This window comes from Mandrillus leucophaeus, unplaced genomic scaffold (assembly GCF_000951045.1).
Source record: "Mandrillus leucophaeus isolate KB7577 unplaced genomic scaffold, Mleu.le_1.0 Scaffold18, whole genome shotgun sequence".
In the NCBI taxonomy this organism is placed as follows: Eukaryota; Metazoa; Chordata; class Mammalia; order Primates; family Cercopithecidae; genus Mandrillus; species Mandrillus leucophaeus.
The window spans coordinates 4,249,400-4,261,629 of record NW_012101809.1 but is presented as its reverse complement, the minus strand read 5'-3'; the positions used below and the strand labels follow the sequence as shown (position 1 = coordinate 4,261,629).

General features: G+C 51.4%; 1 protein-coding gene and 1 pseudogene across 1 annotated transcript; both read left to right on the top strand.

Annotated features, from left to right (window-relative positions):
• The window catches only part of LOC105537838, an 11,688-nt pseudogene extending 10,635 nt beyond the window's left edge, over positions 1 to 1,053 (top strand).
• A 362-nt stretch (positions 1,054 to 1,415) lies between these two features.
• LOC105537798 (steroid 17-alpha-hydroxylase/17,20 lyase) lies at positions 1,416 to 9,092 on the top strand. The gene is made up of 8 exons (XM_011977487.1): positions 1,416 to 2,007; positions 3,767 to 3,905; positions 4,145 to 4,374; positions 5,016 to 5,102; positions 6,422 to 6,637; positions 6,950 to 7,119; positions 8,013 to 8,116; positions 8,638 to 9,092. The coding sequence occupies exons 1-8, from the start codon at positions 1,711 to 1,713 to the stop codon at positions 8,919 to 8,921; spliced, it is 1,527 nt and encodes a 508-aa protein (XP_011832877.1). The 5' UTR covers positions 1,416 to 1,710; the 3' UTR covers positions 8,922 to 9,092.
• The last annotated feature ends 3,138 nt before the right edge of the window (positions 9,093 to 12,230 follow it).

Sequence of the window (12,230 nt, the reverse complement as noted above, 5' to 3'; positions counted from 1 at the left end):
CACCTGAGGATATCGAAGATTCAATATCTAACTCTGGTGACTTTGGCTTAACGTCACCCCCTGATGATCTTATTTCTTTTTAGCTTCGTAAGCTGAGGATGTTTGTCACCTCAGGACCACTGTGATAATTGTGTTAACTGTACAAATTGATTATAAAATATAGGTGTTTGAACAATATGAAATCGGTGCACCTTGAAAAAGAACAGAATAATAGCAATTTTTAGGGAACACGGGAAGACAAACATAAGGTCTGACTGCCTGTGGGATCGGGCAAAAAGAAGCATATTTTCCTTCTTGCAGAAAGGCTATAAATGGACGTGCAAGTAGGGAAGATATCACTAAATTCTTTTCATAGCAAGGAATATTAATATTAATATCCTGGGAAAGGAATGCGTTCCTGGGGGGAGGTCTATAAACAGCCGCTCTGGGAATGTCTGTCTTGTGCAGTTGAGATAAGGACTGAGATACGCCCTGGTCTCCTGCAGTACCCTAAGGCCTGCTAGGGTGGGGAAAAACTCCGCCCTGGTAAATTTGTGGTCAGACCGGTTCTCTGCTCTCAAACCCTGTTTTCTGGTGTTTAAGATGTTTATCAAGACAATACGTGCACCGCTGAACATAGACTTTTATCAGTAGTTCTGCTTTTGCCCTTTGTTTTGTTCCCTCAGAAGCATGTGATCTTTGTTAGACCCTTATTAGTAGTTCTGCTTTTTGCCCTTTGAAGCATGTGATCTTTGTACCTACTCCCTGTTCTTACACCCCCTCCCGTTTTTGAAACCCTTAATAAAAACTTGCCGGTTTGAGGCTCAGGCGGGCATCACGGTCCTACTGATATGTGATGCCACCCCCGGCAGCCCAGCTGTAAAGTTCCTCTCTTTATACTGTCTCTCTTTATTTCTCAGCTGGCCAACACTTATAGAAAGAACCTATGTTGAAATATTGGGGGTGGTTCCCCCAATACGCTAGTCCTGCTGATGAGCAAAGAAGGTGTTGACAAGTTTAATCAACAAGGAATGTTATAAAACAGCCTCCCACCTCTGGCGTGCCCAGTACTGACCTCATCTGTCCCTTCCCCTCCACTGCTCCCCACAGCTTTGCACCCCTTTTGTTCCCATACACACATATAACATTTTTATTTTGGGGGCCATTACCCCACACCCCTTATTGCTGCCAAAACCACATGGCCTTGAGGGCCAGGGCTGGATGGACAGTCACGCCACTGCACACCAGCCTGGTGACAGAGCAAGACTCTGTCTCAAAAAAAAAAAAAAAGAACACATAAAAGACCTTTGACAGTCCCTGCTACTCGTGACCCTCCTGACTCTGTCATCTGTCCAGTGATTTTGATTTTGCAACATGGAAAGTTTCAAGCCTTGATTCCTGAGCCCAGATACCATTTGCACTCTGGGGTCATTCAAGCATGGGGAGCTCCTCAGAGGGGGATCAACTGACCTCCCTTACCTAGCTCCTCCTCCGGAGGTTTGCCCTGGAGTTGAGCCAGCCCTTGAGGAGACCTTCACTCCTGCTTCTCTCCCTTCTGGAAATGAGCTCAGGCCTGGCTGGGCTCCAAGATAATCTTTGCACAAGGCAAGAGATAACACAAAGTCAAGGTGAAGATCAGGGTAGCCCTTTAAAAGGCCTCCTTGTACCCTAGAGTTGCCACGGCTCTTCTACTCCACCACTGTCTATCTTGCCTGCTGACACCCAGCCACCATGTGGGAGCTTGTGGCTCTCTTGCTGCTCACCCTAGCCTATTTATTTTGGCCCAGGAGAAGGTGCCCTGGTGCCAAGTATCCTAAGAGCCTCCTGTCCCTGCCCCTGGTGGGCAGCCTGCCATTCCTCCCCAGACATGGCCATATGCATAACAACTTTTTCAAGCTGCAGAAAAAATATGGCCCCATCTATTCCGTTCGTATGGGCACCAAGACTACAGTGATTGTTGGCCACCACCAGCTGGCCAAGGAGGTGCTTATTAAGAAGGGCAAGGACTTCTCTGGGCGGCCTCAAGTGGTAAGTGGTGTCTATCTCCTCCCTGCCCCCTTCACCACCCCCTGCGATTGTTCAGGTCTTCAGACCATGCCTAGAATGGTGCTTCCAGCTCCAACAACCTGTAATTCTTCCCAAAGTAGACTAGTGGGGTGATGTGAAGGGAGTGAACCTTCAGACCCCCACCCAGCCTCTAAATGAGGCAGGAAGAATTAAAGGAAAGTCTCCTCTACCAGGCTGCCCAGGAGGTGGGATGGGAAGACCGCAGTGGTCTGAGGGGTCAAGGAGTCCTCACTCTACTCATCTCTCTGGGCCTAGACTTCTCTAATGGACTGAGCAGGTGCATGTACAGCACTTAGCCTAGCACCCAGCACAATAAGTGCCCCTTATACAACCAGGATTCATGTTACTCTTCATGGAAAATGGCGGCAGTGATTACTGTCCTCCATGAAAGCTGCTGGGGAGAAGTAGCCTTGCTGTTGCAGGCTGGGATTGCTGGTTTCCTGATGCCATTTCCAGCTGCTCTAGCTCACAGGGGCAGTGATCTACAATAACGTTTCAGGGTTGCTGATGAGCCTCCTACTGAGCTTGCTGTCATGCTCCCCGGCCAGGAGGGGTACTGATCATCCAGAAACACTGCCAGTGCCCCCAGCCCAGCACCCTGCTGCTGAGAACTCTCTTGAACACCCCAGTAGGGCCCCCAGTCTCTCAGCTTTTTTTTTTTTTTTTTTTTTTGAGACAGAGTCTCTCTCTGTCGCACAGATTGGAGTGCAGTGTCACAATCTCAGCTCACTGCAACCTCTGCCTCCCAGGTTCAAGTGATTCTCCTGCCTCAGCCTCCCGAGTACCTGGGACTATAGGAGCATGCCACCACGCCAGCTAATTTTTTGTATTTTTAGTAGAGATGGGGTTTCACCGTGTTAGCCAGGATGGTCTCAAACTCCTGACCTCATGATCCCCCCACCTCAGCCTCTCAAAGCGCTGGGATTACAGGCATGAGCCACTGCGCCCCACCAGCCTGTCAGCTTTGATCAAGCCAAAGGTTGGTCTATTTTTCCTTGGACCAATCAGCCAGGTCTGCTGACCAACTACCTGGCTCCCACCTCTGCTGGCTTCCTCCCCGGGGCAGAGAAGATGCAGGAGGCTAGTCATGGGGATCTTCGGGGTCAGGAGATGGAAAAGGGAGGCTTTGGACCCTTATGCTTTTGGGGGCACCTCTAGGAGGCAGCGGCTCAGCCCAAGTCCAGACTGTGTACTCTCCAAATGTGGGCTTGTGGCTAGGTATGCAGGCTTGCAATGGAAGGGTAAACCCGAGTGAGGTGAGCTGTGCCTTTAGCTTACCTGAGGGCTCAGGGAAAAGCAGAGACCTGTGCAGTCCTCAGCCTCTGCAATCCTGCCTGCTCCCTACCATCTGGATAGGCATAGTTTAGAGAGTTTATCCCATCCAGAGTTGCCTTCCTCTGGTCAGAAACTGATGAGCAAAAAGAAGCCCAGAGGGCACCCTGTCAGTGAACAGAAGCCCAGTGCTGCCGCATTCTAATTAAGGGTTCTTTCTCTCTCCCCAATCTACTGTGTTTCTGATGGAATTGGGAGTAGGAGGCCTCAGGGTCTGTCCCACCAAGCCCTTGGAGTCATGGTGGAGTGCAGTGGGGCTGTGCCCCATGGAAGTCAGCAGGCCAGGTACCTGCCTTCTCCCCCAGGAAGGAGAGCAGGGACCAGAGGTGCACGGGCAAGGGTGGGGTGGATGGTGTGTGATTCCTATAGCCTCGCTTGCTCTCCAAAGACAACTCTAGACATCCTGTCCAACAACCGTAAGGGTATTGCCTTCGCTGACTACGGCGCACATTGGCAGCTGCATCGAAGGCTGGCAATGGCCACCTTTGCCCTGTTCAAGGATGGCGATCAGAAGCTGGAGAAGATCAGTGAGTGCCAGACTGGCCCCTGGGGCTAGGGCTGCATCCCACAGGAACTGCTGGAGGGAGAGGAGGGTTGGGCAGGGCTAAGGGTTAGGACTAGAGCGCAATGCAGCCTTTTCTTGGCTACTGCTGCCATCTAGTGGCCATCTGCTATCTGTCCCCTGCTCCTGTTAAGAGCAACTGGTAGAGAGAGGGGGTGACGGCGCTGATCCATTTCCCACCCTCATGCCCCTCTTTCCCTTCAGTTTGTCAGGAAATCAGTACATTGTGTGATATGCTGGCCACCCACAACGGACAGACCATAGACATCTCCTTTCCTGTCTTCGTGGCGATAACCAATGTCATCTCCTTGATCTGCTTCAACATCTCCTACAAGAATGGGGACCCTGAGTTGAAGATCGTACATAATTATAATGAAGGCATCATAGACAGCCTGGGCAAGGAGAGCCTGGTGGACCTATTCCCCTGGTTGAAGGTGAGCATGATGCCACACCCTGCCTTCAGGTTTTAGTAGACCCTGACAGTGTCCCCAGTCTTCCTTCCTTTTTACTTCCCCGCTCCAGCCGCAGTGACCCATCTTTTTCCTATCTCTGCCACCTCTACCTCCTCTGCCACTTAAAACCTTTGCCATTTCTCTGCAGAGATAGATTTAGCCTTTTAATTATGCACCTTAGTACTCCAGATAATGACCTTCATTTCTTTTCCAATGACCATGTGCCAGTATGAAGCATTCTATAAGCATTCATCACTGAATTCCCCGTGGAGGTCGGTTGTACTATCCCCATTGTGCAGGTGAGAAGCAGGCTTAGCGAGCTTGTCTGAGGCTTCAGGCTCAGGTCTTCAGGGCTGGGCACACAGCAGAGTCAGCGCTTGATGTTTGATTGAATGGGGAAGGAGAGGTGGAGACCACACCCTCCTCCCCTGTTTAGAATTGTCTTCGTTGTCATGATGACCCCGTTCTGTGTCCCCATCTCGCCTTCCATTCTGGCTGAAGGTCAGGGGTGGAGTAGGAACTTCCAGAGACAGAAAGCTAAGATCTGCCTCCAGGAGAGACTCTGGCAGCCGGAGAAGCAAAATGGAAGAAGGGTGGATTTAACATTTCTTTTTACTTCCCAGGTTTTCCCCAACAAAACTCTGGAAAAATTAAAGAGGCATGTTAAAACACGAAATGATCTGCTGACTAAAATATTTGAAAATTACAAGGTAGGTGATACAGCAGAAGAGAATATGAGTTAGGCTAAAAGTAATTACGAGAGCAGGGTGGGGTCCATTCTACACGCTGTAGGAGCTTCAAAACCTAGTAGAACCTGGCACATAGTAGGTGTACAATAAAAACTGACTTTAGGGCCGGGTGCAGTGGCTCACGCCTGTAATCCCAACACTGTGGGAGGCCGAAGTGGGCAGATCAATTGAGGTCAGGAGTTCGAGACCAGCCTGGCCAATATGCTGAAACCCCGTCTCTACTAAAAATACAAAAGCTAGGCCAGGCAAGATGGCTCATGCCTGTAATCCCAGAACTTTGGGAAGCCAAGGTGGGTGGATCACTTGAAGTCGGGAGTTCGAGACCAGCCTGACCAACATGGAGAAACCCCGTCTCTACTAAAAATACAAAATTAGCCAGGTGTGGTGGCGCGTACCTATAATCCCAGCTACTCGGCAGGCTGAGGCAAGAGAATCACTTTAACCCGGGAGGCAGAGGTTGCAGTGAGCAGAGATCATGCCATTGCACTCCAGCCTGGGTAACAAGAGTGAAACTCCTTCTCCAAAAAAAAAAAAAAAAAAATACAAAAACTAGTTGGGCATGGTGGTGCGTACCTGTAGTCCCACCTGCTCGGGAGGCTGAGACAGGAGAATTGCTTGAACCCGGGAAGCAGAGGTTGTAGTGAGCTGAGATCATGCCATTGCATTCCAGCCTGGGCATTGCACCAAGATTGTCTCCAAAAAAAAAAAAAAAAACTGACTTGGCCGGGCGCGGTGGCTCAAGCCTGTAATCCCAGCACTTTGGGAGGCCGAGATGGGCGGATCACGAGGTCAGGAGATGGAGACCATCCCGGCTAACACGGTGAAACCCCGTCTCTACTAAGAAATACAAAAAATAGCCGGGCGAGGTGGCGGGCGCCTGTAGTCCCAGCTACTCGGGAGGCTGAGGCTGGAGAATGGCGTGAACCCGGGAGGCGGAGCTTGCAGTGAGCTGAGATCCGGCCACTGCACTCCAGCCTGGGTGACAGAGCAAGACTCCGTCTCAAAAAAAAAAAAAAAAAAAAAACTGACTTAAGGAGTTGGGATGGAAAAGTGAGGAATTACGAATTGAAGAGGATCCTAGAAGAGACCTAACCTCTCCACCAAATTCGAAGAGGGCCCAGGGCTGCCTCCCACCTCCACAAGCTCGTAGGCCCTGCCCAGACTCGCTCCGCTTCTAAGTGGAAGGAGCCTTGTTATCTCTAGTCAGGGACAGAGTATGGCAGGAGTGTCACAGATGGAGCTCCTTCCTTATTAATGTCTCCCAACCTCACCCAACTCAGGAGAAATTCCGCAGCGACTCTATCACCAACATGCTGGACGTACTGATGCAAGCCAAGATGAATTCAGATAATGGCAACGCTGGCCCAGATCAAGACTCAGAGCTGCTTTCAGATAACCACATTCTCACCACCATAGGGGACATCTTTGGGGCTGGCGTGGAGACCACCACCTCTGTGGTGAAATGGATCGTGGCCTTCCTGCTGCACAATCCTCAGGTGTGCTTCCCCCTCATCAATCCCAGACCCCAGGCAGCCCAACCTCTGGGCTGCAGACAAAGGGAGAGCCAATTCCCTCAGGCTTTCTGTGCAGGAAGACTAGGCCTGCCCTGCCCCTTACCCAAGCAGTAGTTGGCTTTGACCCCAGAGTAGAGCTGCCCTATCTTCTGGAAGCTGGGCCTGGGCCCCAGAGCCACTACTGGGAAGGGACTGGACAGGCTCTTCTGGATGTCACAGTTGGATTCTTCTCTAAGCCCTTGCTTCTCCTGGACTTACACACACTAGTCACCTCCAACTTACTGTGGTCTTCAGGTGAAGAAGAAGCTCTACGAGGAGATTGACCAGAATGTGGGTTTCAGCCGCACACCAACCATCAGTGACCGTAACCGTCTCCTCCTACTGGAGGCCACCATCCGAGAGGTGCTTCGCATCAGGCCCGTGGCCCCTATGCTCATCCCCCACAAGGCCAACGTTGACTCCAGGTGTGCCTGCCCTCCCAGCGACATCTAGCCCCATGATGCTTTCAACACAGCTTGCCAGCCCACCTGGTTCTCCCCACCCCCGGCCCCTGCTGGCCAACCTAAAGTCAGTCAGCCATCAACTGCTAAAAACATCCTGCCAGCCGGGCGTAGTGGCTCACACCTGTAATTCCAACACTTTGGGAGGCCGAGGCAGATGGATCATGAGGTCAGGAGTTCAAGACCAGCCTGACCAATATGGTGAAACCCCTTCTCTACTAAAAATCCAAAAATTAGCCATGCGCGGTGGCATGCGCCTGTAGTCCCAGCTACTTGGGAGACTGAGGCAGGATAATCGCTTGAACCCGGGAGGCAGAAGTTGCAGTAAGCCAAGATCGCGCCACTGCACTCCAGCCTGGGTGACAGAGCAAGACTCTGTCTCAAAATAAATAAATACATAAATAAAATAAAATCATCCTGCCCTCAGCCCTGTGGCTCCATGTCTCTACCACCTACATGCACGCACTGACTCATCCACAGATCTGCCTGACTTCCCGGAGGAGCTTCCTGCTGCCCTCGGAGACATGAGGTCTGGGATGAAAGACTGGGAGCTCCATGCTCCAACCAGCTGCAGCGCGCACATAACATGCGCCGCAGCTCCAAACGCACACCCACATCCACTGCCAGACACCAAAGTCCACAGACACAGGTGTTCAGACATAAGCTGTCAGGAGGGAAGGGCTGGAGAAGGGCTGGATTTAGATTTGAGCTGGCAGAAACTGAGGAAAAGATGAGTGAGTGGGAACGAGGGGGTAAAGGGCACTTTCCCCACGGTGGAGGAATGAGGGGGCATGAGGCTGAGCAAGGAAGGGAGGATAACGTCCCAGACCCACTTTTCCTCTTCCTCTCTGGAGCAGCATCGGTGAGTTTGCTGTGGACAAGGGCACACATGTTATCATCAATCTGTGGGCGCTGCATCACAATGAGAAGGAGTGGCACCAGCCGGACCAGTTCATGCCTGGTGAGTCCCTGTCCTGTCCTGCATCCTGGGCCACACAGCCAGCCTGGACTCTGCTCCACCACCCCAGTACCCCTTCACCTCTGCCAAGCTTGCTACTAGAAAACTCTTAGCCCCAACAATACATACCTGTTGACACCCTCATCCTGCCATAGACTTACCCAAACTCTTCACAGCTGGGTTTCCCACACTCTTCCAACCAACTGCAAATTCACCCGCCAAGAAGCCCTCTACGCCTCTGTTTGCCATTAAGTCTGTCCCTTCTCCCCTTGGGTGGTGGTATTTTCATAGGTTAATTCCACCTCTTTTCCATCTTTCCTGAATATTTCATTTCCTCTGTGTCATTAAGGGCTACCTGAGAGCAGGGCTGTATCTCTCCCCAGGCGGGGGTTCCCCCACAATAAGGCTACATCCTCAGATGGGGGTTCCCTGGGCAGGGCCATGTCTCCCCCTCAGCCAGGGCAGAACCATGCCTCTCCTCCCTCCTGCCCTAGCCCCTGGCTGATGCCACTCCTTGCCTGCAGAGCGTTTCTTGAATCCAGCGGGGACCCAGCTCATCTCACCATCATTAAGCTACTTGCCCTTCGGAGCAGGACCTCGCTCCTGTATAGGTGAGATCCTGGCCCGCCAGGAGCTCTTCCTCATCATGGCCTGGCTGCTGCAGAGGTTCGACCTGGAGGTGCCAGATGATGGGCAGCTGCCCTCCCTGGAAGGCAACCCAAAGGTGGTCTTTCTGATCGACTCTTTCAAAGTGAAGATCAAGGTGCGCCAAGCCTGGAGGGAAGCCCAGGCTGAGGGTAGCACCTAAAGGCTGTAACTCACAGCCCCTGTCCACCCTGTGTGGCCCCACAACACCGATTTAGAGATGCAACTCCCCACCCGTTCTCCGCCATTCTTCCCTGCTCCCAGCCCACTCCGCCTTCTTTTTCAGCCTGTGGCAATGCCAGTGATGTGCATAAAGTTTTTTTGTTTTCCATAAGGTCCCTGAGTAGTTCATTTATGTATTCATTTGCTCACTCATTCTTTCAACACAGATTTTATTGAGCACCTATTATGTGCCACTCACTGTCTCAGGACACTCGAGCTCCATGGTCTCTGAAGCTTACATTCTAGTGAAGGCTAACACGTGAATAAGTTCAGAGACTCATAAGTGCTTTGAAGTCAATCACAATTTGTGTGATGTCATGAGAAAATGGCAGAGGCAGTGGATGGCTACTTTGAACAAGGGGTCAGGAAAAGTGTTGCATGCTGAGAGAGAAGCAGGTGAAAAGGCCTCCAGCTGGGAGACGTCAGCATGGCCAGTGAAGGAGAGAGTGGGCCCTGATGAGGTCAAAGTGGGACATAGTGGTCCATTCCCACTGTAGCTGGGATTACAGGAGGCCAGGAGGGAGGTTGGGTTTTATTCTAATTATGACAGGAAGTCACTGGAGGATTTTAAGTATGTAAGTGGAACAATCTGTTTTTTTTGTTTTTGTTTTTGTTTGAGATGGAGTTTCGCTCTTGTTGCCCAGGCTGGAGTGCAATGGCGCGATCTTGGCTCACTGCAAACCCTGCCTCCTGAGTTCAAGTGATTCTCTTGCCTCAGCCTCCCGAATAGCTGGGATTACAGGCGCGTGCCACCACGCCCGGCTAATTTTGTATTTTTTAGTACAGACAAGGTTTTGCCATGTTGGTCAGGCTGGTCTCGAACTCCTGATCTCAGGTAATCCACCCATCTCAGCCTCCCAAAGTGCTGGGATTATAGACATGAGCCACCGCCCCCAGCCTGTTTTTTGTTTTGTTTTTGGGGGGGTTGTTTGTTTTATTTTTTGAGTGACCTCATCCTTCCCTGGGGTAAACACTGCCAGGTAAGGGCTTCTACAGCTGTCTTCTGCAGCAGCGCGTGGGTTCCGCCTCCTCCCCACTCGAAAACCCCAGGAAGTCTGTAAAAGCTTCCTCACTTACTCTGTTGCCCAGGCTGATTGCAGTGGCACAATCATGGCTCCTGCAGCTTCAACCTCCCAGGCTCAAGTAATCCTCCTACCTCAGCATGCCACTCACTGTCTCAGGACACTCGAGCTCCATGGTCTCTGAAGCTTACATTCTAGTGAAGGCTAACACGTGAATAAGTTCAGAGACTCATAAGTGCTTTGAAGTCAATCACAATTTGTGTGATGTCATGAGAAAATGGCAGAGGCAGTGGATGGCTACTTTGAACAAGGGGTCAGGAAAAGTGTTGCATGCTGAGAGAGAAGCAGGTGAAAAGGCCTCCAGCTGGGAGACGTCAGCATGGCCAGTGAAGGGGAGAGTGGGCCCTGATGAGGTCAAAGTGGGACATAGTGGTCCATTCCCACTGTAGCTGGGATTACAGGAGGCCAGGAGGGAGGTTGGGTTTTATTCTAATTATGACAGGAAGTCACTGGAGGATTTTAAGTATGTAAGTGGAACAATCTGTTTTTTTTGTTTTTGTTTTTGTTTGAGATGGAGTTTCGCTCTTGTTGCCCAGGCTGGAGTGCAATGGCGCGATCTTGGCTCACTGCAAACCCTGCCTCCTGAGTTCAAGTGATTCTCTTGCCTCAGCCTCCCGAATAGCTGGGATTACAGGCGCGTGCCACCACGCCCGGCTAATTTTGTATTCTTAGTAGAGACAAGGTTTTGCCATGTTGGTCAGGCTGGTCTCGAACTCCTGATCTCAGGTAATCCACCCATCTCAGCCTCCCAAAGTGCTGAAATTACAGGTGTGAGCCACCAAGCCTGGCCTAAGTTTATATTTTGAAAGTAGGGCAGGCCGGGCATGGTGGTTTACGCCTGTAATCCCAGCACTTTGGGAGGCTGAGGCAGGTGGATCATGAGGTTAGGAGATCCATACCATCCTGGCTAACACGGTGAAACCACGTCTCTACCAAAAAAGACAAAAAACTAGCCAGGCGAGGTGACGGGCGCCTGTAGTCCCAGCTACTCGCGAGGCTGAGGCAAGAGAATGGCATGAACCCAGGAGGCAGAGCTTGCAACGAGCCGAGATTGCACCACTGCACTCCAGCCTGGACAACAGAGTGAGACTCTGTCTCAAAAAAAAAAAGAAAAGAAAAAAAAAAGAAAGTAGGGCAAAAATGTTGCGTGTTTTGATCCAAACAGGTTTCACTGCATGTTACCTCACAGGTTTGATCTTGGGGGAGTGTATGTGACCCACAGACTGGACCTGCCATTGCCATCCCTCTGTCTTGGTCTGCAAAGACCAAGACTGACGTGTCCCCCTTTCCTCATCCTTCCCTGGGGTAAACACTGCCAGGTAAGGGCTTCTACAGCTGTCTTCTGCAGCAGCGCGTGGGTTCTGCCTCCTTCTCCCCACTCAAAAACCCCAGGAAGTCTGTAAAAGCTTCCTCATTAGAAAATGGAGCCCTGGCCGGGTGCGGTGGCTCAAGCCTGTAATCCCAGCACTTTGGGAAGCCGAGACGGGCGGATCACGAGGTCAGGAGATCAAGACCAGCCTGGCTAACACGGTGAAACCCCGTCTCTACCAAAAACGACAAAAAACTAGCCGGGCGAGGTGGCGGGCGTCTGTAGTCCCAGCTACCCGGGAGGCTGAGGCAGGAGAACGGCGGGAACCCGGAGGCGGAGCTTGCAGTGAGCTGAGATCCGGCCACTGCACTCCAGCCTTGGTGACAGAGCGAGACTCCGTCTCAAAAAAAAAAAAAAAAGAAAATGGAGCCCTGACTCCTTTATATCTTGAAACCGGTATATTTAAACCTTGGTCATTGGCCGGTCTGCACATGAATGTCCTGAGACATCCCGGAATAAACTGGCCCTTTTAGCCTAGAGAGAGGCCCCATCCCCAACTCCCTGGTGCCAGCCAGACCAGGGTCAGATCATCAACAACCCAGTCCTTCCCCTCCGACTAGAGAGAAGGACCTCAGCAGAGCATGGCTGATCCCCTGCCTCGCTTAGTCTTAGAGAGAAGTCCCTATAGGGAGCGAGACACAGTTTTCAATTACAGCACTACCTTCTTCCTTATAAAGAGCTTTGTTAATCAGGTGGCAGTGGACCATTCCCTACTATCCCCTAACTCGGTCTTGGCCTTCATCTGCCACCTACCCTGAGACTTTGCTAAAGAGCCTGTAGAAGGCCAGGTGTGGTGGCT

Bases quoted from the DNA above. Each gene is read 5' to 3' on its own strand.
- LOC105537798 (XM_011977487.1), top strand. From the start codon at position 1,711: ATGTGGGAGCTTGTGGCTCTCTTGCTGCTCACCCTAGCCTATTTATTT. The intron at 3,906-4,144 runs GTGAGTGCCAGA...CTTTCCCTTCAG, and splicing joins TCAGAAGCTGGAGAAGATCA to TTTGTCAGGAAATCAGTACA. The intron at 8,117-8,637 runs GTGAGTCCCTGT...CCTTGCCTGCAG, and splicing joins GCCGGACCAGTTCATGCCTG to AGCGTTTCTTGAATCCAGCG.